The 24,021-nt window shown below is 36.1% G+C and overlaps 1 protein-coding gene across 8 annotated transcripts in view; it reads right to left on the bottom strand.

Moving 5' to 3' along the window:
• Positions 1–2,499: 2,499 nt before the first annotated feature.
• The window catches only part of triob (trio Rho guanine nucleotide exchange factor b), a 195,716-nt gene continuing 174,194 nt past the window's right edge, over positions 2,500–24,021 (bottom strand). For 4 of the 8 annotated variants that reach the window (XR_013195894.1, XR_013195895.1, XR_013195896.1 and 1 more), the window contains 23 exons: positions 23,156–23,439; positions 22,084–22,254; positions 19,698–19,793; positions 19,476–19,624; positions 18,156–18,222; positions 17,721–17,824; positions 17,546–17,615; positions 16,547–16,636; positions 16,345–16,437; positions 16,138–16,188; positions 15,886–15,963; positions 14,982–15,173; positions 14,685–14,865; positions 14,066–14,281; positions 12,068–12,315; positions 9,657–9,795; positions 9,530–9,557; positions 9,252–9,417; positions 7,632–7,753; positions 7,473–7,545; positions 7,181–7,381; positions 6,915–7,053; positions 2,500–4,883 (listed from right to left, as the gene is read on the bottom strand). Coding sequence is in view for 3 of the 8 variants with exons in the window: in XM_077207565.1 (XP_077063680.1) it covers positions 4,338–4,883; positions 6,915–7,053; positions 7,181–7,381; positions 7,473–7,545; positions 7,632–7,753; positions 9,252–9,417; positions 9,530–9,557; positions 9,657–9,795; positions 12,068–12,315; positions 13,635–14,281; positions 14,685–14,865; positions 14,982–15,173; positions 15,886–15,963; positions 16,138–16,188; positions 16,345–16,437; positions 16,547–16,636; positions 17,546–17,615; positions 17,721–17,824; positions 18,156–18,222; positions 19,476–19,624; positions 19,698–19,793; positions 22,084–22,254; positions 23,156–23,439 (3,935 nt within the window). In the remaining 5 variants the exon portion in view is untranslated. The other 4 variants (XM_077207565.1, XM_077207574.1, XR_013195893.1 and 1 more) reach the window with 3 other exon arrangements.

Below are 24,021 nucleotides of genomic sequence, written 5' to 3'. Positions count from 1 at the left end.
CACAATGAACAATCATCAGTTGATCTTTTGTTCCTCAAATGTTTGCATTTTGATTTTGGATCTACTGTTTTGGTCCAGAAGACTCTCTATATATTGGATGCAAAAAAAAAAAAAAAAAGTGTATCTACACTATAATGTTTCAAAAGATTTCAGTCAGTTTTTGGCATTGTCATTTTTATGTATTTATGTTTTTGTTTAGACATAAAATAGGTTTGCTTTATATAGTTAATTTTTACAGTTATAAACAGTTCTGATTATTGTTAAACGTAATAATTTAAAATAACATTGTATTTAAATAATAAAATAAAATATTAACAAAATACTAAATAATATAAAATTTTACATTAGTGAAACATATTTGAAGTGTACTAATAACACCTGGAAATAATTTTATATTTGCTATAATTACTATGCAGTGCAAATAAATTGCAAATACATGCTTTTGCAAATACACTCTCTTGAGGAATAGGATTTTTGGTTATTTCAGTACAAGACAAATCAGGAAGTTTGCTTGAGTGATTTGTCATTTTATTTAAATGACAGAGACAAGTCTTAACTATTCCACTTGATAACATTTTGATTTTAAAACTTCATAAAGTCCAAATATTGCAAAAACATGCATCTATTTTGCATGTTCAGCCAGCTGTTTGCTTGATGTTTTAGTTTAGAAGTTCAATGCAAGTCAAACAAAGGATTATTTTATTTTTTGTTAAATAAAAACTTAAAAATAAAAAGTCATTTTTTAAAGTAGGCCTACGTTGTTGTCCCTCTATTTTGCGCAAAAATAAAATTCATTAAGATGACAAAAAACACTTACCTTTCAAACACTGACTGAATAGAGGTAGGCCTATTTGAAGAATTCTATACCCTACTAAATTAACCCATTTTACCCTTACAGTATGTTTCCATGTCGCACCAAAGGCTGCATTTACAGAGAAGAACCGAGAACTTTGTACATTATCTAAGCTAATCTATCAGTGATTCAGTAAGATATCTGATCAAATCACAACCACAGTTACAAACCACAAATATAGATTTATCCTAAGTGTTTTATACACTGCATAGGTTACAGATAAACAGATTATATACAGCTCAGACATCTTGGTAGTCAAAGGTCGCCTCCTGGTGGTATATACTCGAATCCCTTCTTTTAACTGACACGCATCTAGAAAAAAAAAACTTCAGTGTCACCAGACATCTTATTTCATAAATGCTAATTATGAAAAGTCAAAAATGAGTCACGGAAACTATGTTCATGATTTCTTAGAAAGTTGCTTGAGAGGGGGTTTTCTTCTTCAAAGCCTAGGCCTACTTAAGTTTGGATTTGAGGTTGTTGCTATTTTAAAAATATATAACATGAATAAAGATCATTTCATTTTATTGGACTGGTTATCTTACACCTTAAAGCATGGGCTTTGGGGCACCAAATGGAACTATTTTTTTACATCAAAGTCAAGAGTTTGAAAACAGTTAGAGGCACTTCGCGTTTCATAAGAGGAACAGACCGTAATGTGTGGGTGCCTGCAGAGAAAGATTAGCCACAGTTTATAGGCTACTTGAGTTGACATCAAACTTGTGCTCACACCTCTTAAAAAACAAAGCAGTTATAGTCACACAATCAGACAAACAACCACAGACGCGGCAAGTGTCAAAAACAGCAGTGAAAAACTCACGAACATTATTTGGAGAAGGCATCATTAAAAAAAAAAAAAAATACAGGGACCCTGCATGCTTACAAAAAGACACATGCATTAATATCCTAACTTGCTATAATTTTATAATTTTGAAAAAATGTTCCTGTGGATAAATGAGTTATAAAAGTAGGCTTAGGCTATAGGCTACCTATCAAATTATGGACAATTGCAAGAAAGAGAGACAGTGCAAATATACCAGCGTCTGGTTAAATTAAATAAAATCAATATGCGTGCATGGATTTTTGAGATTGTTTTCGTTCTGCAAAAAAAACAAACAAACAAACAAACATACATATATACATATATATATATATATATATATATATATATATATATATATATATATATATATATATATATATATATATATATATACACTTTAGTATGACGTTTACGGTTGCCTGCACAAGCTGAGATCTCCACGATAAGATCAGGGGAGGTTTAATTTATCTGTGAGATCTCAGCACCTGCAGATGCAGCTTTCACACCTGCATGTTTCCTCAGCCACTCCGTTTTCACATGGTCTGGGTGATGCCTCAAGGCAGATAGACAGGAAATATGTAAAAATATGAATCCTTAGAACAGTTTAGATGTGCGATTTAGGCTAGGCTATTGTAGGCTACGGCAACAATTGCTGTTGTGTAATCTCTACCAACCCCCATCCCCACACACAAACACACAAACACACACACCCTCACTCCCACTCAACACACACACGCACACAAACAAACAAACAAACAAACAAACAAACAAACGAGTAGCCTACTAGATTATAAACGAAGACATTTGAGGCTAGTCATACGAATAAAATGTTTCAGATGTTTAATCTCAAAAATAACTGAGGGTAAAGTAATTTATGTACAGCACAGAATGTGCAAACATGTATGGTTTTTGTACAAAGAAATGTACATGCAAAATTAACATCGAGTCAAAAACATTCAAACTGACGTTATGTAAAAAACAGGGTGTCATTACGTCCAGGTTTTTATGGTGTCTGTACATCTATACATTATGAGAAACTAACTTAAATAAAACATGAAAAGTCATACTAACATTACTGTCCCAGCTTTTTTTTTTTTTACCTCCTTTATATTCAACAATAAAATAACTGCAAATAGGTTTAGTGACAACTGACAAGAGTTAACAGTTGCTATTTGGAGTAATTATTCTACTGCAATTTGCCTCTTAAACTTTAACCCACAATTTGGAGGCAATTATCTTGGTACTTTCTCCCTGTACAACAGATATAGTACATGGGAACAAATCATCTCATTGTATTTAAAACAAAGTGAACTGAAAACAAATAATAATAATTATTATCGTTTAGTCATGCAACCTTATATTAACAGACTACTGCTGCAATGAGCAGATATGGAAATAAAAAATCCTAATAATCTGACCATATGAAGCACTACTAACTTAAATTCGATTAACAAAAACCGAACAAGACACAATAAATAAATCAACAATCAATACATGTAAACTCCTGCTCTAGGAGTCAGAATTGCATTCATAACTTATTGTTACAAATCATAACCACCAAACAGGGAGAAGAAGCATTTAGGTACATGAGGATTAACTTTGGTATAACGATGAAAAATAATGACATTCATAACAAAAGTGTGCCAAAGACACAAATGATTTTCACCAATGAGGCTTAAGCTTACAAAATAATACTGAACACAGAGAACTCAGCAAAAGAGCCACGGAAACATATCTCAACTCGCAGTGGCCGATACATGTCGATTTAACAATTATTATAAATAGCTGCAAAATGTAAAAGCCCCAACATTGCACATTTCAACAAATTACAAAGAGTGCACATTTGCTCTGCTTACTGGCACTTCCTGCCTTCTGCGGTTTTCCAGCTTGTTTTCTAACTGGTCAGTTGAAGGTCATGATCAGCCAATGAGAACGCATTTCAAACACAGCAAATAAACATGAATGAAGGCAGGTCCAGTTTATTTACAACATAAGGCTGATAAACAGATGCGAATCGAAACGAAAAGCTTGTCTTTTACTTCCCTTGTCTGAAAGAGTTGCAGCTGTTAAAAGGCGTTTCATTTGTTGTGATTGATTTCCAAAATGACTGTATGCTTATCAAACATGAAACTTGAGATGAACACCATAATTTAACCGATTTTATTTATCTTTAAATAAGCTTTTTTTTTTCTTTCTCCAAAACGTTCAGGATAAAGATATCATCTTTACTGTGCTTCTTTACATGGTTAATACAAAATGCAATCTTTCCTGAATGTAACTATTCAAATTACAGTACTCCTCTGAGACAAGCAGATGGAAATACTGTCTGAACACAAGGCTAAACCTTTCTGGCTCAGGGAACAACCTTTAAAAAATCATGCCCCCTTCTTAAATCACTTTTTTCTTCTTCTTCTGAGTGTTGTTCAAACAAAGAGAGAATGACTGAAATGACTTTTTGAACGGTGGGAAAGGGGACTTCAGAGATTTGTCAGCAGCAGTTACAGTAACAGAGACCCAGAACCATTTCAGAATGACTCTAAAACGAGGATGAGATTTCAGCATATTTCCTATTTATGATCAATATTTTCAACAGACTTCCTCCATATCCTACTCAGATCTGCAGGAGAACATTACTATTGTATTCCCCCCTCTACGTCTGTCTCAGGTCTGGCTGAGTAGGCGGCTACGCAGGAATGCTCGGAAACTGGCGACGGGTCGCAGGTCGTTCTGATGTTTCCTCCGCTCTATGAAAGAGATGAGTCTGGAAGTGTCGAGGCGAGTTGCGGCGGAGGCCACGTTGGGCTTCAGCCAGGGCTCCTCGCGTAGACAGACCTGCGCAGTGGGACGTCTGCAAGGCTCTCCTTGGAGTAAAACGCATAGGAAGTCCCGCGCCGCCTGACTCACGCCGCGGAAGTATTCCTCCGGGAAGCTGAAGTCGAGGCGGCAGATGTTGAGGCAGGTCTCCTCAACGCTCTCGTCCAGGAACGGGGACGCCCCGCTGAGCATGACGTACGCCAGCACTCCTAGACTCCAGAGGTCCGAGGTCAGAGCCGCCGGTTCACCCAACACCAGCTCGGGGGACGAGAACTCTGGGCTGCCCAGCAGAGGGTGGATGTGAGGGATGTTGGAGAGATGTGCCGCGTCACCGAAGTCCGTCAGTTTGACTAGAGGCTGGGTTGACGTTTGCTCCATTAATACGTTCTCTGGCTGGAAGACACATAAGTATGGGATAATGAGGAGAAATGACAGGGTCAAAACATAAGAATATAGCATATAGATTTTACAGAACATTTGACTTTAGAATGATGCAATCGAGAGGTCAAAAATTCGACGGAGCAAAGTGTTCAAATATTTGACATAATTGAATTATTCAATAGATATACAGTATAGGTTAAGATGACCCCACCCACCTTTTTTTTCTTCTTAACTGTAGATGGCACAAATATCATCTCTCAACACTAAATGAATGGCTATGCTCTTAATTTTGTCATTTCATCTGAATATCAACATTTGTGAGATTCAGTCAGTCAAATTAGTTTTGAGGTTAACGGATCTAATTTTGTGTCTCTTGAATATAGTGATCTATGACATTGTATTATATTAAACATCAATTTTTTTGTTGTTGTTAATGAGGCATTTGTTGACCTTGTAAGATGCCCACAAAAATTGGCACAGAAAGCCAAACATGTTGTTGCACGTGTTATTATTTTAAAATTTAATTATTAGGGTTATTATTCAATGTTTTTTTTCCCCTCACTTTATTTATAGGGTTTTCTACATATTACAAAATTCCAAACATTTCAGAACATGGTTGTACATTTTTACATATTTAGAGAAAAAAAGGGGGAGATCAGAAGACAGGCATTATTCAATAATTTAATGAATTATTTCAGTTAATCTTATAATTTTATTAAGACCTAAAGACTATTGGTTTGAAATCATTCTTGAATTCATAGTGATGCCATTATGACATATCATCAATTCAAATATGGGCAATTAAATATGTATATATTCATATTCCTGTATTTAAATCATACTGTAGAATAAATTTACCTTTCAGATTAATCTATTTTACTGGGATTATCTTTGTCTGTCATCTGTTATTGAATTATTAACTAAATTGTCCATTTATCATTACACACCCTAGTTGCTTAAAACCCTGTTTCTAATGCTTAAATTAATATTTGCTGCATGGAAGAATTTATTTATGCTACTCTTTTTTTCCCCCTTATTTTTTTACTCCTAATGCATTTGTTTGTGTTTAGACTAATAGTTGTCACCAGGAAGAAGTTATTTGCATTTGAAATGCTTGTTAAATATTTTGTGTTTAAGTGATAAACTTTCTATTTAATTTGAGACTTTTACATGGTAAAGGATTTTGTTTGTAAGCACTTTACTGCATCCTGTTGACTCATTAAACTACCTCTTCTATGCTTTCACTATTGCTTAAATTCCTCCCCGTTCTACGCTTTATTATTTAAGACAATGCTGACGCTTTTTATTTTATTTAGCAATTAAAATAAAAAATAACTACATTTAAGCACTGAATGTTCTTCAGAGTTCACACTTTTAATTCCAGTAGTTCAATTTCAATTAGATAAAATATATTTTATAACAGGCAATTTCTACCTGATAAAATATATTACAGCTTAACATAACTACACAGATTATATTAATTCTAGAAATTTTGGTAACACTTCACAATATGGTAAATTAGTTACTGTATTAACTACCATGAACTAACAATGAGCAGTAGATGTTTTTTTAATTTGTTAGTTAATAAAAATACAGCTGTTCATTGCTTCTTCATATTAGTTCACCGTGTATTAACTAATGTAATTAATAATGTATTGGTAAATGTTGAAATTAATATTAACTAAGATTAATAATAGCTGAATAAGTATATTTCATCCTTAGTTCATGTTAAGTAAGGTAGTTAACTAATGAACCTTATTGTAAGTGTTACCAAAATTTACATTACTTTTTTAGGTCTAGAAAATCACACTTTTAAAATGTCTTTCAAATAATAATACTGTTTTTTGAAGTTTTTGAAGGAACCGATTAAAACAAGAAATACATTTTGATCTTTATGTTTTATGTGATTTTATAGGTTGTTGTGGCTTCATTTAAATCATTTTAAGCCATCTTGCAGCTCTCTTGGAAATGTGTTGAGGCCCTCCACTTGCTTCCCCAAATAATCTAAACATTTATTAAGAATAATTCAATGGGAAGGCCCACCTTCAAGTCAAGATGAGCAATCCTGCATGCGTGAAGGTAGTGTAAAGCTTCTAGAACATCCCGTAGGTAAAGAGACACCTTTTCTTCAGTCAAGTTCCCCCAGCTAACAATATAGTCCAGGAGACGACCTTGATCAGCGCTGACATGCAAAAAAGAGAAAACGTGTTTCAACAAAACACTCACACTTTCCTAAATCAACCGACGGTATTAGCATTAGCGTGTGAGAAGATGATATTGTTACAGATAAAGAAAAGAAGTGCACATACATCTCCAGGATGAGAACATAACTGGCTGGGGTCTCAAAGGTGTCCAGCAGGCCCACCAGATGAGGATGCTGAAGACACTGCAGGACGCCCAGCTCTTGAACAACCTGCTCTCGACGCATTAGCTTCTTATTTACTAGCTTAGCGGCCACTGATAGCCTGCTTCCTCTCTGCTCACACCACTTAGTGACGGCAAACCTGCCTCTACAGACGGACGGGAAACAAATGTTAAAGATAAATACGTTTGTTTTATTTTATATCTTCAGTATGTGAGGATATTTCATTTGTACGGTACCTCCCCAGTTCCATGACTTCAGTGTAGAGGGACTCAAAGTTATCCTTCCAGAGGATACCGTCACAGGAAGTGCCTACGAAAAAACCAACACCGTCAGTGACTCAGCTGGCACAGTTAAACGTTTTGATTTTGAGCACAGTGGACGAAAAACCAACTGACCGATCACTCTGAGGTAGGCCGATGATGTCACTGAGCCCACGTCATTGGAGGCGATGCAGGTGTAGGTGCCACTGTCGTCCAGAGCGGCGGGTGAGATACGGAGGGTCACTTCCCCTGTCTCACTGAACAAAAAGTAAATAATTAGGACACAAAAAATTAACTGCAAAACCAGTGTTGTTCTGTATATTCAAAACATGCTTCTCTGGATTACTAGATTCAGATTGGTCAATCACGTCATTCATTGGTCAAATATTTTGTGCTGGGCAATGATTAATCGCATCCAAAATAAAAGTTTGCGTTTACATAATATATGTGTGTGTGTGCTGTGTATAATTATTTTGTATATATAAATACACACATATGCATGTATATATTTAATAAATATTTGCATGTTTATACTGTATATATATATATATACACATAATATATATATATACAATGGGAGTGAATAGAGTAGGCATTGGAGTTGTATGAATTACTTTTATGATGAATGGATGCGCTTTTTAAAGCTTCAAAAACTCAGGCACTAGACAGGATAGAGCCAGGATATTTTTTAATATAACTCCAATTGTGTTTGGCTGAAAGAAGAAAGTCATATAAACCTAGAAAGGCTTGAGGGTGAGTACATTTTGGAATAATTTTTGGGTGAACTATTCCTTAAAGATTTGATATTTAGTGCACTTACGTTTCGACAACATTATAATTTTAAAAATTGTTATCTGGAATTTTGCTCACAAAGGAAATAATCTACGTTCCAAGACGAGAGAATAATTTAGTCGGTAATACTTTACAATAAGGTTCACTAGTTAACATTAGTTAACTACCTGTTAGAATCGAAATGAAATGGTCCAAACTAAAGTGCCTGATCTTGGTCTTTATTCAAAAAGGTAATGAATAAACAATACATCAGCGCTGGGGAGACAAAAGCTCAGCTCAATACTGTTTGTTTACGGTATATATTGTAAGTCTAAAGTGGGAGTACAATGTATCTAACCAATAGATCCATACATTACATAATGGCATATCATATACACGTTATATAACAAGACTATATTTGGTCAATATCCGGCAAAATCTTCTTGCAAGCCTGGAGCTCCGAGGAAGCTCTTCAATGTAAAACATAGAAACACAAAGAAAGAAAAGGAAGAGAAAGGATAAGGGTGGGGACTCCCTCCCTCATTAATGAATACCAGATGTTTAACTTTACATACATACAAAAGAATTTGCCAACGTGGCTTTTGTATTGTACAATAGCTGAGAGAGAAATGCATTTCTAACACTACCTTTAATTGAAATGAACTACGAATGAACAATACTTCTACAGCATTTATTAATCTTAGTTTATGTTAATTTCAACATTTACTAATACATTATTGAAATCAAACATTTTGAATTGCTGCATTTTTATTGTCTAACTGACATCAATGACAAATTGTAAAAAAAAATTAAGTAAATGAATCAGTTTTTGTCCAAGTTTCTTTAAGTAAACAGTTCAAATGAAAGTAGCAAAATGACTGTTCATCTCCCACAATACATTCCATCAGAAAACAAAGCAAAAGCGCCACCTGCAGTCTGTTTAACAGCATGACACGCACAATGATGTCTGTGCACTGGTTTTACCTGTGTGTGAGAGTGTATCTTCCACCGCTGCTGAGAGTGCTCTGGTCAGGCCCTCTCCAGCAGACCGAGGCTTTGGGCTGCCCACAGATCTTACAGCGGAGAGTAACACTGTCACCCCTGTCACACACCACCTCACACAGGGGGACCATGAACTCTGGAGGAAATGCTGCCAGCAATTCAGAAACACACAGTCATATGGCTGTTTCATTATGACAGATGAACTGATTCAATATATTCAGAGAGATTTCCAAGAACGAAAAAGCAATATTCTTACTTACCATCATAAATGTAGTTGGGATTCAAAAGCTGAAAAAAACCCCCCAACAATGTAATGTTTCATATGTAGAATTTGTCAAAACCATGAAATGAATTACATAATGAACCATCAGACTGTTAAAGCAGTACCTTTACAGAAACCTTATTGGCGGGTCCATCTCTTGACTTGCGAAAGCCGTTCTCTGGTTTGTTCTCTTTTCTGCCCTCTTTGTCTCTCTTTTCGGACTTTCGTCTGATGCGGAGAGCTGTGTGCCATGATGAAGACTTCCTGTATGACAAAAATAGCACTGTTCTTGAGACAACTAATTCACAGTTAGACTATACATATTAGACAACAATCAAGATGTCATTCTCTAATTAAAAACGGTGGTCTAGTCATAAGCGGATGTTTTCGCACTTACAGCATTTGGAGTAAATTAAAGGTCAACATGAACTTAAGATGAACCTGTTTACACACTTAATACAAATTCTTTGTTTTATTGTGACAATTCATCAGTGCACATTACTCAAAGCATCATCATTTCAATCAAAATAAATTTGACTTTAATTTCTTTTTTAATCCTCTTTTATTTCCATTTCGAAGTGGAACTGACGATGCAGTGTAGAGTTTCACTTCTGAGAGAAGCGTGGTTACATAACCTAGACGTTTTTAAAGTTTTTCAATCAATTCCTTGTGTATAAAATCAAGTCCCATTCAACATTTATGTTGAGTATCCTGTTAATTTTTTTTCATATATTACAAAAGGTTTCGAGGTTTTGTTGCAACAAGACCCATTATTTTAAAATGTAACTGCTATAATAAAATATAATTAATATACTATAATATAATACTTTATACTAAGGAGACGTAGTTACATGTTACATGTACTTACTATAGTAATAACAGTAAATTATGCAAAATTACAAGCAACTAAACCTAAATCAGACACAACCTAAACCCTATAGTAAGTACATGTACTTAATAAATATGTTTTAATACATTTGTGTAATTAAACTGTAACAACTTCCCCTTAAAATAACGTGTTATATAATATAATATAATATAATATAATATAATATAATATAATATAATATAATATAATATAATATAATATAATAACCCCTAGATGGAGTCAAAATACGTTTTTGTTGTTGCTATGGACTATATTGACAAGAATGATGTATTTTACACTGGAGAAATACCTGAGAGAAAACGTATTTCACGGTAAGTGATCTAATTTTCAGCAGTAATAAAAATAAAATGCTTTAAAGCTTGTTGTTTTGCAGAACATCACAGTCATATGGCATGAGAATAGTAAGGCCTGTATTTAGGGAGTATATGTTATTTAGGAAAAATATTATTATATTTTCAGAATGACATAATAATTTTTTCAAACCTAGTCCGTGGGGTAAAACGCCCCAAGGGGGCATCGCTTCTCATTATCATTCATTACTTTACCATGTTCTGAACATCACATCCTTTGTTTTCCCATCAAATGTAATCTAACTAGTTGGTTGAATAAAAATACTTGAACTTATATTTAAAAATTACCTCAAGTTAGAATTTTTCAGCATGGTTCATTAAGAAATATTAATATTTATCTACTGTTATTTTGGCTTGTCTTTTTAATTTTAAGCTACAACTGCTTGTACTCTGATTTAGCTGTAAATGTATAAAGCAAATGATATAATATAATATAATATAATATAATATAATATAATATAATATAATATAATATAATATAATATAATATAATATAATATAAGAGAAAGCGAATTATTGGTGACTTCTAGGAGATATGTTAGTTCATACCGTTTATTTCTATGAGAGTAAATGACAAGACATTTCTGATGCATTTACTAACTTCTCGAAATATTTTTTTTACACTTAATATAAAGCAATTATTTATAGAAGCTTGTTTCCACCACAGAATAAAAAAATAAAAAAGGTAATTGCGACTTTTTATCTCACAATTCTGACTTTTTTCTTACAATTGCGAGTTTATTGGCGAGTGCAAGTCGCAATTCTGACGTTTTATCTCAGAAACGTGTGATATAAAGTCGCATTTGCGAGTCATAAAGTCAGAATTGCATGAATTATCTTTTAGAATTTTATTCTGTGGCTGAAACAAGCTTCCATAAATATCCATTAATGAATCCCTTAATCCCTGAATACCCTTATACTAAATGAATACCTTATATTAATTTATGAATAAAAACTGTTATCATACAAATTGCACAACACTCAAGCTGTTTAGTAACAATATGACAAAACGCTGTGAAGCTGAAGGTACCCTAAACCTAACTACAAAGATAGCTGTTTGGCAGATGTGAATTACAAAATAATTATTGAACCCATTTTATTTTATTTTTTGCTTTTATTGCTTACGTGCCATTGATTACGCCCCCGTATCACACATGACTAAGGTTACCACTGGTAAGCAAACATTACATTGCTGACATTGACATAAAAAAAAAAGTCAAACCATATGGTGCTTCTTCATCCTAGATCTGACTACTTAGTCCATCTGTAATAAATATCAATAATAACCAATCCTCACTTGAGGGTTCCGTCGGGGTAGTCGGGAATGATGGTGGAGGTGTGACCCAAAACATAACCGGGGATCCAGCCCTCAGCTGCTGGGCCTTGTTCTGTCGAGGCACGGAAAACTAGAAACATGTTCTGCTGGTTAGAGGCCAATATCTGCACAACCTCTCCTTGATATACACTGATCTCATCCTCCTTTAGAGCCATATAGTCCTGGGTCACCAACATGGTCGACACACTGCTGCTGCTGCTGCTTTCACTCTGAGAGCAGAAACATAAGCAAAACGTCAGCATAACACCACACATTTTACATGATTTACATTTTATTCACTATGTTTTATGTGAAATGTGTTGAAACATTTAGTAAGCTGGACATTTAAGAGAGCATGAATGAAGCAAGTGAGAGCAGTTCAAGGAAAATATGATTTATAAAGCAAAATCATTTTAGTTACAAGAACCTCTTTCAAGATACACTAAAGAGTCATCACATTGGCAGTTTACACTAAAAATTGCTGTACTGTTGGTTACAATGTCTATGCTCCTACTGATAGTCGTTGGAACTTGGGACATATTGAACTTTCTTGTATCGCCAACTATATTTTTCGCTTATGTTGCTTCTAATCACCTACTCATTAAAAATTCATAACTTCTGGCCTCTTTGTTGCCGCAGATTACTGTCAGTGTGATTACCCTTAAGGTTCTGTTGGTTAGGAGAGGAAATCCAACCCTTCAAGACAACATGAAATCAATATTGGAGTTTTTTGGCTTTTAGTCCATGTCTTTTAACTTTGTGCATATTTAAATATGTTAGTGGACTGCTAAAAGTTAACAACATATATTCGAACAGATACACACATTTAAAAGTAAAATCTTGCTCTTTCAGGAAACAGACAAAATATATTAATGACTCATCCTGCACTTTGGGAGTACCCACATTTGTTTGTCAAATAAAATGCTTTGTAGAATGAGAACATATTTCTACCTCAAATAGTCCCTGCTTCAGACTTGCAAGTACTGTAGTAAATCACTGTCCCTGGCTGTGATGTAACTAAATCCTGTATGCTATTTAAAAAAAGAAACAAACCTTTTGATATGTTCTTGTCTCAATAGGAAATAAGCCTGCAGGGGATTTTAAGGGGATATTTTTTTGAATTGTCTCAAAAAGCATTTAAAAAAAAAAAATCTGCCTAAAAAGCCGTAAGCAGGTTAAAAAGAAAAAAAATTGTTAGTAATTGTTAGTTGGCTAGTTTACGTGCTCCCAATGCTTGCATATTAGGCATTTTTCACGGGCAGTTGAGGGAAAAAAAGATCCTACCAGATCAAAGCAGATAGAATCAGCAGAGAGAGTCAATGGATGCACAGAGTTTCAGAGAAACTCTTGAGAAGTTATCCTGCTTAACAGTGTACATTGTTAGTTGCTCAAACCAGGCCAGTTAATATCCACAACAGCCTGTGAGAATCCTCTTTTAGTTCCAGGACAAGGCACAATTACACACCCCAGTGGGTTAGTATGAAGTTGGAGGTGGAGGTGAAGTAGGACTAAGCCTCACTGAAGCCAGGAGCTAGAGTTTGGCTCTTACCCCATTGCTGTGAGTGGAGTGCAGGGACTGCTCACTGGTGGAGGAGCAAGTACTGATGCGGTCCAACTCCTTACTGTGGGCTGAGTGCCTGCGAGTCTGACACTGGTTGCGACTTAACGTGTCACTCTGCTCTGTGTAAGAGCCAGGCCTGCCAGTGGGAGAAGCTGGCATCGAGACCCAAAAAGGGGAACCCTTCTGGGCTTGGATGCCTGGTGTGAAAGGTGTAAAGTTCTGAGGGTTCAAGGGGGAGAGAATGGGTGACGGGACTCTTAGACGAGGCTTCGTTAGGGTGAGAGATTGGGACGCAACTTGAGTTCTTGGAATAGGTATCCCTGATTGGCCTTCCTCGCGTAGCTCCTTCAAGGGGCTCTCCAGGACCCACATCCTAGGGACCTCCCCGTTAAGGTCCTGGACAGGAAGAGGGCACGTACCTGAAGTGCGGTCATCTGGGGTGGGGGCGTGGTGGTGCTGCACAGGCTGAGGGAGACGAGAGGAAGGTTGAGGGATTCGGGATGTTCGGGATCGGGAGCCACAGCCGGGACCCATGGAAGAGCTGCTGCTACCCCCTGGAAGTCCACTGCTGCTGGGTCCTCCAGGAGCGCTTGCTCCAACATGGTTTCGTTGGTATTCAATGGGTGAAGTCAGTGCTGAGTGGACAGCAAGAGACAAGTTAGGTTAAATATTATAACTCAATCATCAAAGACATTTTTATGTCTGAATGTTGTCAACAATGTTTTATCCTGTCCTATCCTGCACCCAGAGGTCCGCTATTGTACTGGGTTTAGCTCCAGTCCTATTTAAACACACCTGAAACAGCTAATCAATGTGTTTTGGGGCAGCTCGGAGCTAAACTCTGCAGGACATTGGCAAACCAGGAGCAAGATTGGATACCCCTGGTCTAAAGCAACATATAGTAAACATATTTCAGGAACAATCCCACAGGACCAATTTGAGGTTAAGATTGTTTGTGGGGCTTAACACCAACAACCTTTTGGTTTACAGATATTTAACCAATAACCTCCTTTGTTGGAAACTCTAAAATTGCAATACCATTGAGGAAGTTTATCTGGTTTTCCAGGATGCTGCTGATCTGCTGGATCCAGGCCTGGGAAACCATCCGGTTGGAGGAATGGAGGACATAGTGTTCTGTACTGCCAGTCGATGACCTTGAGGTCAAAATAAACTTACAAGGGTCATTGTCAGGACTCTCCTCTAGACCCAACCAACTGACCTGCAGAGTAGAGAGAGATAGATAACAGAAGAAGAATGAGATGAATGATTTGTCTTTAGTTGCTATGCTGTGTCTTGAGCACAGTGTTTTCAACTGCAGTGGTTCTGTCTACACACCTTTATGCTGTTCTTAAACAGATAACCTGGCATAGAGAAGCCCTTCTTTTTATCCAGAGGTTCACTGAAGATAACTATTTGCTCAAAGAGGAAGACACGCCTCTCCTTCATGCGAGAAAGGAGACCACCGTCCTGGTCTGAGACCATAAAGGTGTCCTGGAGAATCAGTCGGCCCTGGGCTACAATTTTACCCTGAACACAAACATAAAATAAACAATGTTCAGTCCACAGAAAAGTTAAAACTCCCTAGTATGTGCAAACATACTACTAAAAAGTACAAAACTGTAATGAAAAGTATTAAACGAAAATGAGACTCTTAGTAATCCATCCCAGGGTAAAGGATTAAATAGGAATCAACATGACCTGGAATTTTGATTCCTATATTTTTTAGGATCAATTTTTTATTTTTTTTCTCTATACAGATTTTACAACAGGTGCAAGTTAGCCATGCGGATTAACAAACAGAAAGCTGCTTTGTTTGAAAATTACTATTGTGTGAGCTCTGCTTCATATATCCCAACAATATTATAAAAACAATTTACACACAAAATTTCTATGAAATGTGACCGTGCCTTAGGTAAAATAAATGTTTGTATAATAAACATACACAACAAGAATCTCTATGCAGTCTATTTCAAAATATTGTGTGATGCTCCCATGTTTTTTATTTGGAGGCAAGGTCCGTGTTTTAGTTGCTTGGAATGTGAATTTTGCCAGGCATCTAAACTCTTTCCAGAGAATGATGAAAATTCACTGCCATTCTTGGTTTGATTTGTAGCCTTTTAGCTGAATCAGAATTAAAGGAATTACTGCTAAGTTATGTACATACAACTGTTAATGGCTGTGCTTTTAACTTCCCACCTACACGCTCATAATTTTTTGTAAAAAAGGAAATTCATCTTACATCAAATCCTTGGAGGCGTCCAACATTCATCATGTCATTGCAGCGTTTAGGAACAACACACATCACCTCTACCGCTTTCTGTGATAGAGCATACAGCAATGTTAACAACTACATTTTTAAATTTTTCTGAAGAAAACATGACTGGTGCTTGCTTGTGTAAAATTTGCCAGTGTATTACTAAGGTGTAGTGGGTCGTTGCTAGGTGTTTTTTAAAAGTTAAATACTAACCCATGTCTTAACAAATACACTCACCTCTAATTCTACAGTGTCCAAACCAGCCTTTTTGGAGAACTTAAGGAAATCCTAAAATTATGCAATCAGAACAAGGATGTCAGAATAAAACAAGAAAAAATATATTTTCTCAAAGATCATCCATGCTTCACATAAGCACGATGAGTCTGTATGGGTCAGTAATACTAGAAAGAATGGCTACAATGCTTCTGCAATTTCCTGCCTGACCTTCAGCAGAAGCTGGTATTTCATGATCCGTTGCACTGGTTTAATCAGTAGATCTGTGATCTGTAGCCTGTGGCCTAACCTCTGCTTTAAATCCTGATGAAGATACAAACAAAAGATGAGTGTGGTTATGAGTCTTTCTCACTTTTTCACACGCTCATGTTTAAATTGTCAGGCAGGATACAGACAGTGTCTTGAGTCGTACCTCAAAATATGTGTCGATGTACTCTGAAACAATGTGCTCTGATTTGGGCTTGTTTTGGCAGTACACAATGTACATGTGGAGTCTTCGTTCCTGTAGTCAAAACCAAATTTCAGACATCATTATCATTAATTATCATACTAAATAAACTATTGGTAACTATAGAAACAAACTAGCAATGGAAACTAAAGGAACAAAGAAAAAAGGAACTTAACAACAGGAAATAACAACATACAAACTGAGAGTACAGGAAATAAAACCAACACAGAACATGACAATCAGATTAGTTTATTTTCAGAACAAAAGAAAGCCGTTCATTTTATAAATCACGCATTTTATCATATCTTATTTATGTACACACGTATCAAAAACTGTGATTGTTGACAGTTAAGATAAATGGATTGAAACATTATATATATATATATATATATATATATATATATATAAATGGAATGAAACATATAGAATGTACTGCATGTCAGCTTGCTTATTACGTCCAAAGAGCATGATCTATTTGTCCACGTCATAATAACAAGAAACAATCTTGAGCTATCTATCGCGAACTACTACGAGAGCTGTGGTTGGCGAAAGTTTGCGATGCTGTTTGCGAATGTTCATTTGAACTATAGTTTCATTAAAAACACAGAACCGTTAATCTATGTTGGTGGTTTTGGGAAACACCCCCCAAAATGACTCCATTGGCAACATTGCCTCAACCAGTTATGTAAGTTAGGGACGGGACTATCAGTTTAGCTGACCAATAGTAGATGGAAGAAGTGTTTGATAAAATGTTTTGTGTAGTGGAACAGAAAATACACACTTCACCATTGAATTTAACACAGATGCACCTTGCAATTGTAGTTGTCTTAAGCCCTATTCGGACGGGACTAGTTATCCGAATCGAATCACAGACGGCGATTGATCCGAATTGTAATTCAAACATCATTTAGAAAACTAGTCCCGTTCGAATAGGGCTTTAGTAAGAGTGAAATCACATCATACCTGTCTGATAAACAGGGGTGCGAGCCTATCAGGGTCCTCCAAGCACTTCTCCAGTTCACTAAGAAATAAGCTACAAAGAGCAGAGGTTTACATTAACATTAATGCCAGAAAATTAAAGTAGGGTCTTAATATGGTATTTGAGAGGATGGACGCTAAGTGTATAATTTTCACATACTCTTTATGCCAGTCATAAATCTGGTGGATGTTCCCAAAGACAATCTTGTCTTTGCCCTTCATGTCGTCGGGTACACCCTCCTCCTTCATCCTGCTTATGTAGCCCTGCAGGTGCCAGAACACATGAGTACAGTTACCATGTAGACAGTGACGGATAAAACATGTGATCACACTGAGGCATCATTCTGAATTAGCAGCAAATCCAAACCAATCTCATTTCCTTTCAGAGAGACACTCCTAACTGTCAAACAGATCATGTGATCAATTCACAACAAGTTGTGTAAGCCCTAAATAGATACAGACTACTGAAACAAACAGAACTGAACCCTGACAGCAGCTGCTGATTGTGTTTACTTGAATTAATTTGTTTGGTTACAAGTGGTCACCATAGTGATCTCAGTGCAGTGTTTGTTAAAAGAACTGAATATAATCCCACCTCCACGACTGCACCAAGGTCTCTCACGTAGTCCCTCTCTGTCTCGACCAGTTCCAGCAGAACATAACTGGGGAAAAAAAGACATTAGGACATTTATATTTAAAACAAAAAACTAAACAAGATGGCAGGTGACGTGAAAATAAACATATTTAGTATCTGTAAAAATATTTCTAATTGAGAAATCAATATTTGAGTGTGTTATGTATTTTTTATGCTAATTATAGTACTCTACAGGAATCAATGATGCCTATGCACCCTTTCACATGACATTTATAGCATTGACTATGTTCAGCAGAACAAGCTGTTCGCTGTCAGTCAGTAACTTGTGTGTGCGTGATGCGCAGTGGTCATGCTAATGGTTTGTCAGAGCAGTGTGCTTTTACTGATTTGTGCAGTTTAATTCTCACACTTTGAAAGTATGTAAAACTTCATAATATAACAAGCTGTGCTACTATGAGGAATGATTACCCTTAAAATGTACATCTGCATGCAGGTACGAGGTACTTTATCTGAATGAAATACATACATCTCTCTCACTTTTGCTAACGTGCCAGGGATTAACCCTCAGCGTGCCAGTGTTGTAACGCATGCCACTGTGCTTCGACTCACTGTGCTTTATTCGCAAATGTTTTATGTGATTTTCCAATTTTGCGCATCAGTTAAATAGTTACATTTTGGATTGAAACATACTGTAGCTAATGATCCTCAATGCATTGAACTCTATGGAAGAAATCTTCAAGCTACAGCTAACTAAACCCAATGTAAAGCATTATAATGAGATGCTCAAAGTTCAGACTATAGCTTTGACCCAGTTTGCCACTGACCTTTTAAAGCAAACACAATAATGACGAGGCAATTTGCATGATATATCGCAATGTACAACCAATATTCTAAATTATTATTGTTAATGATTTAAATGTTATTGAACTAATTTAAATTCAACAAGAGCATACCAAGACAGTAAAGGGTCATAAAATTAGTTATTTTTACTCTACATACATCTATGATGTATCAAGTCGGTACGACTCTTTTCTGTCCTCAACTCGCAACCTCTTTCATCTTCTTTTGCTCTTTTTGCCATTTATTTATGTTCCATTCCTGCTTTTTTAAAACTTCTATGCTACTATCTGCAAAACTTTTCATGCAGAGGTCAAAGTGTCAACTCTTGTGTTGAGAGATGAAGCCTTGATGTGATTCATATTCCAAGTCAGTCACTTACAACACAAGAGATTTGATTCTGGTGGTGTCTTAAGGCCCGTTTGCACCAAGAACAATAACTATAAAGAGGAAATATCTGAGGAAAATAAGAGAGCGACGCACTGTCGTCTCTTGAGGAAGCCAGTCTTGCGTTCGTCCATCTCATCGATGGGAGAGGAGGAAGACAGAAAGGAGTTATCCAATGGGATGCAGGAAGGACTATTGCTATCTCTTTTCTCAACAGGGAGAGAACTGGGCCTGTCCTCCAGACTCTGAGAGAGAAAAAAGAATTTAGTGGACAATACAAAAATATTCAATGTGAAAAGATGGACTGTGATCTCCTACCATTTTGCTCTTGACGAGTTCCTCAATAGCGCTGACCAGTTCAGCTGCACTCGGCGTCTCTGAACTGCTGGGACGTCCAGGCAGACGGGAGGTAGCCTATGTAAAAAAGAAAACAAGCGACAATATTTATAATCTCACAAAGGTAGGACTATTATAATTGTTATGAATTTCACAAACAAAACCAAAAAAAGAAGAAATTATCAAACAATTTTGGTCAGGTTGGGAAATAGCAAGACTACCACCTTGGACTTGTTTCCACTTTTTTTTCTTGTTTCAAAAGGGATATACCGCTTACTCATCAATTGATTATTTATTGGTGGTTAACTAAGTGGTCTAATTTGCATGTTAAATGCCCTACCTGTCTTTTCCCCCATGAGGACTAGTTTAGTAAGTGGAGTGATTTCCCTTTTGGGTTATAGTTACATAATTGACTAGACTTCAATATTAATTTATTATGTGAATCTGCAACGATGCTCACCATTGTAGTGTTCGGACACTGAAGGCGGAAACATTCCATTCCAAATATGGTAATGAGTGTGGTTTCTGGATTCGCCAGCAAATCGGGGGCTGATTTCAGAGTGGTAGGGGCTAATTTGGGGGGAACGGAAGTAGGAACTTTGGTTTGGAAGATTTGGGTTGTTTTGGGTAAAGAGTAAGTGCATACATGGCCCACCACATGTGATCGTACACACAAATACTCCATTAAAAAGCACAAAAAGGTCACGGACAGAAGGGCTTTCACAGGCTATATCAGTCAGAAGTCAGAATGCTACTGAAACTGTACCTCAAGTTCTGGCAAAGCACAACTGAGGATGTGTGGAGTATTCAGACAAATTAATGAACAAGAAGGAAAATATGCAAGGATGAGGTATAAAAGTAGAAAAAAGACTGAATAGAAGGAAAGAACAGGAGACGGCTGGAGGAAAGAAGACTACATAGAGAGATAAGGAAACTGAGACAAAACAGAGGCAGAACAGAAATCAACATAATGCTGGAGAACATTAAGAAACAAAGAGAAAACAGACAGCAGTTAGATATGCCTGACAGAGACCTCACTGGTCTTCTTCTAAGCTATCATTACCATAGGTTAAAGTCAATATGAAATGGCATTTGCAACATATTCTACTTTCGTAATGTGAAAAATGTCTATGCGAAGTAGGAAATGAACCCTCATCCTCAAGTGCATCTCACTATATCCAATGGTAATATAGTTTTTAAACTCTATTGGTTACACTTTATTTTAAGGTGTCTGTGTTACAGTGTACTAAGTACTGAGTAATACTAATTATTAACTACATGTACTTACTATAGTGTTAGGGTTAGGATGTGGTTTATGTAGTCTTCATGTTATTAAGTACAATTTATGGTAATTACTATAGTTACTACATGTAACGTGTAGCAAAGACACTTTAAAATAGAGTGTTACCCTCTTTGTTTTGCTATTACATGAATCTGCATTAAATGACTGCATTAACTATTCGTAAGATGTACAACAATAGCCTATTCGATTGTTTGTTAATACTGACCTATACCCTGCACAGCCTTGGTCAAGTCAAGTCACCTTTATTTATATTCCACTTTATTCAATACAAATTGTTTCAAAGAAGCTTTACATTGATAATAGGAAAAATGTAAGTTCGGTTGTACGGCAAAAAATACCAGTCATTGTTCAGCTGAAGTCCGTTCAGTCAGATCATCAATTATTAAATTAGTTAATTTAATCTATAAAGCAGCTCTGCAGAAAAAGTGATGTCATCGTCCAGCTCTGTTCGGTTCTTAACAAATAGTGTCTGTGCAGGCAAATCGAAAATAATGTGGATTTGACCGCACTGACACTAGGTGACATCAGGCAAAACGCAATGTCGTATTGAATCGGAGTGGTGGAGTTAGTTTTACATTTCATTTTGATGCAAGAAAAATATTTGGTTACACTTTATTTTAAGGTGTCATTGTTACAGTGTAATTATATATTTAAGTACTGAGTAATATTAAGCAACTACATGTACTTACTATAGGATTAGGGTAGGATTAGGATTTGGTTAAGGGTTAGTTGCATGTAATTATGCATAATTTGCTGTTACTACTATGATAAGTACATGTAACATATGTAACAAGGACACTGTAAAATAAATCTCTATACATATATCTGTAAAACAAATATATATAATTTTCTTTTTTTAAACATGCACTAATGAATCGTGCATTATAAGACCAAGAACGTGTTTTAAGTATGTAACAAAGCCAAATAAGATTTCATGTTGACTTTATAAAAAACAATTTACTTTGTTTAATCCAAAATAGCAGGTTTCAAAAAAGTAATGTAATCTCAAATCAAAATGGATATAAAAACCCATCCATGTTGATTTGGCGACGCTTCAGCAGTTACCTTGTCGTCTTGGGAGTCCTGATGCAGAAGACTGTGCTGTTGGATGGCCATAGGGGGCGGCAGGGGAACCGAGTCTGGCCCTTCCTCTCCCTCCTCTTCACCACAGCTCTGCATCCCTGAGGACGAAGACTTAGACAGAGTGCCACTGCTCAAGCCCTCATTTCTCATCCTCTGTGAGCACAGAAGAGGGAGAAACAGAAATAAAGAGAGATAAACATTGTTAAGCTATGAAACAGCTTGGCAGCTGCGGCACATTTTTATACCAAAATATCACTAGCGGAAGCGGTGCACTGTATTTATAACTGCTCTACACTGGAAACCACAAGACATAACCAACACTTAGACAGTTACAAATCATACAGCGCAACACTTAAAAAGAGACAGTACATTTACTTGTCTGCAAACTGATTTAACCCTTTTCACTGTTGCAAACTTTTTTTTTAAAGTAAACAATTGTATAGATAATTGAATATACCATTCAAAAGAGTCTATAAGATATTAACGTTTTTGAAAGTCTCTTATGGTTACCAAGCCTGCATTTATTTGATCAAAAATACAGTGAATTTCATAACAATTTACTATTTTATTGTATTTTAAAATGTGTTGGCAAAGCTACATTTTTTAGCAGCCATTACTCCAGTCTTCAGTAAAAAATCATTTGAATATGCTGATTTGGTGCTTGATTAACATTTCTTATAATTATCACAATTGAAAACGATTGTGCTGCATAATGTTTTTTTTTTTTTTTTTGGAAATCCTAATACTTTTTCAAGAAAAAATTCAAAAATGTATTTGTAATATTTGTGCAACAATATCAAATGTACTGTACCTTTTGATTAATTAATTTATCTTAGCTGAGTAAAAGTATTAATGTCTTAAATAAAAAATTAAAAAATATCTTACCTACCCCAAACTTTCGAATGATACACATGAACGCATACAAAAAATTATATAATACATTGATCACAATTCAATGCAGATTTGTTTTTAACTGATTCGCTCATCAAGCTAACACACCTGACAAAAGTAATAGGTTTGTGTGTGCTATTCTATTGGTTTTCTGGTCACCAACCTCCTCTATGGTCTCATCTTGTGGTGTGGCGGCACTGTCATCTGAGTCTTTCTGTGAGCCGGGGTCTGCGTTCTTGCGAACATCTCGACTCTTCTTGTGCTTGTGTGCGAGTTTCTTTACGTGGCCGTCTGCTTTGCCACTGCTGAGTCGTCTGACGGGACTGGTCAGCCACTTGCGCAGAGTATTTCCAGGCCGTCTGGGTCCAGGAGAGCTCTGCAAATGACCCGGCTGCAGCGTGGCACTGCCCGAAAGTCCTCCTTCATTACTGGACACTGAGAGCGTGTCTTTAAAGAAAGAGAGAGAGAGAGAGAGAGAGAGAGAGAGAGAGAGAGAGAGAGAGAGAGAGAGAGAGAGAGAGAGAGAGAGAGAGAGAGAGAGAGAGAGAGAGAGAGAGAGAGAGAGAGGTGTTTACATGTCTTGCTGGGCTTAGTCAGTGTTTCTGTTTTACTAAACGGCTGAAAAAACTTTGATCATAACTAATATGAGTTTATAGCTGTGTAGTCATAAAATAATGAACCTATAATGTCAATCAAAAACAAGAATTCAACAACAGCATGGCATACCATATTATTAAGTGTTATTAATAACACAAGTATGCTCTTTAATTGTTTACATAATTTACAAAATAATCTGCATGTAAATAAACATATGATACAGACATGCAGCACAAATATTTGGATACTTTTGGACACTTTTACATTTTAATTGTGACTTTGATCACAAATAAACTGTCTAAATGTCATAATTAAATCAAGTGGCATCATCAAAACAAATTATGGCCTTTTCTCAACATTAACTACTTATTTTTGCATGGCAAGGGTATTTTTAGTAGGAGTTAGAGATAAAAAAATAAAAAGGAAATCCAA

Source organism: Siphateles boraxobius, unplaced genomic scaffold (genome assembly GCF_051911475.1).
Source record: "Siphateles boraxobius isolate OS27281-9 unplaced genomic scaffold, OSU_SipBor_1 12, whole genome shotgun sequence".
Lineage (NCBI taxonomy): Eukaryota > Metazoa > Chordata > Actinopteri > Cypriniformes > Leuciscidae > Siphateles > Siphateles boraxobius.
The sequence above is the reverse complement of the archived record's forward strand: the minus strand, read 5'-3'. Positions and strand labels throughout refer to the sequence as shown.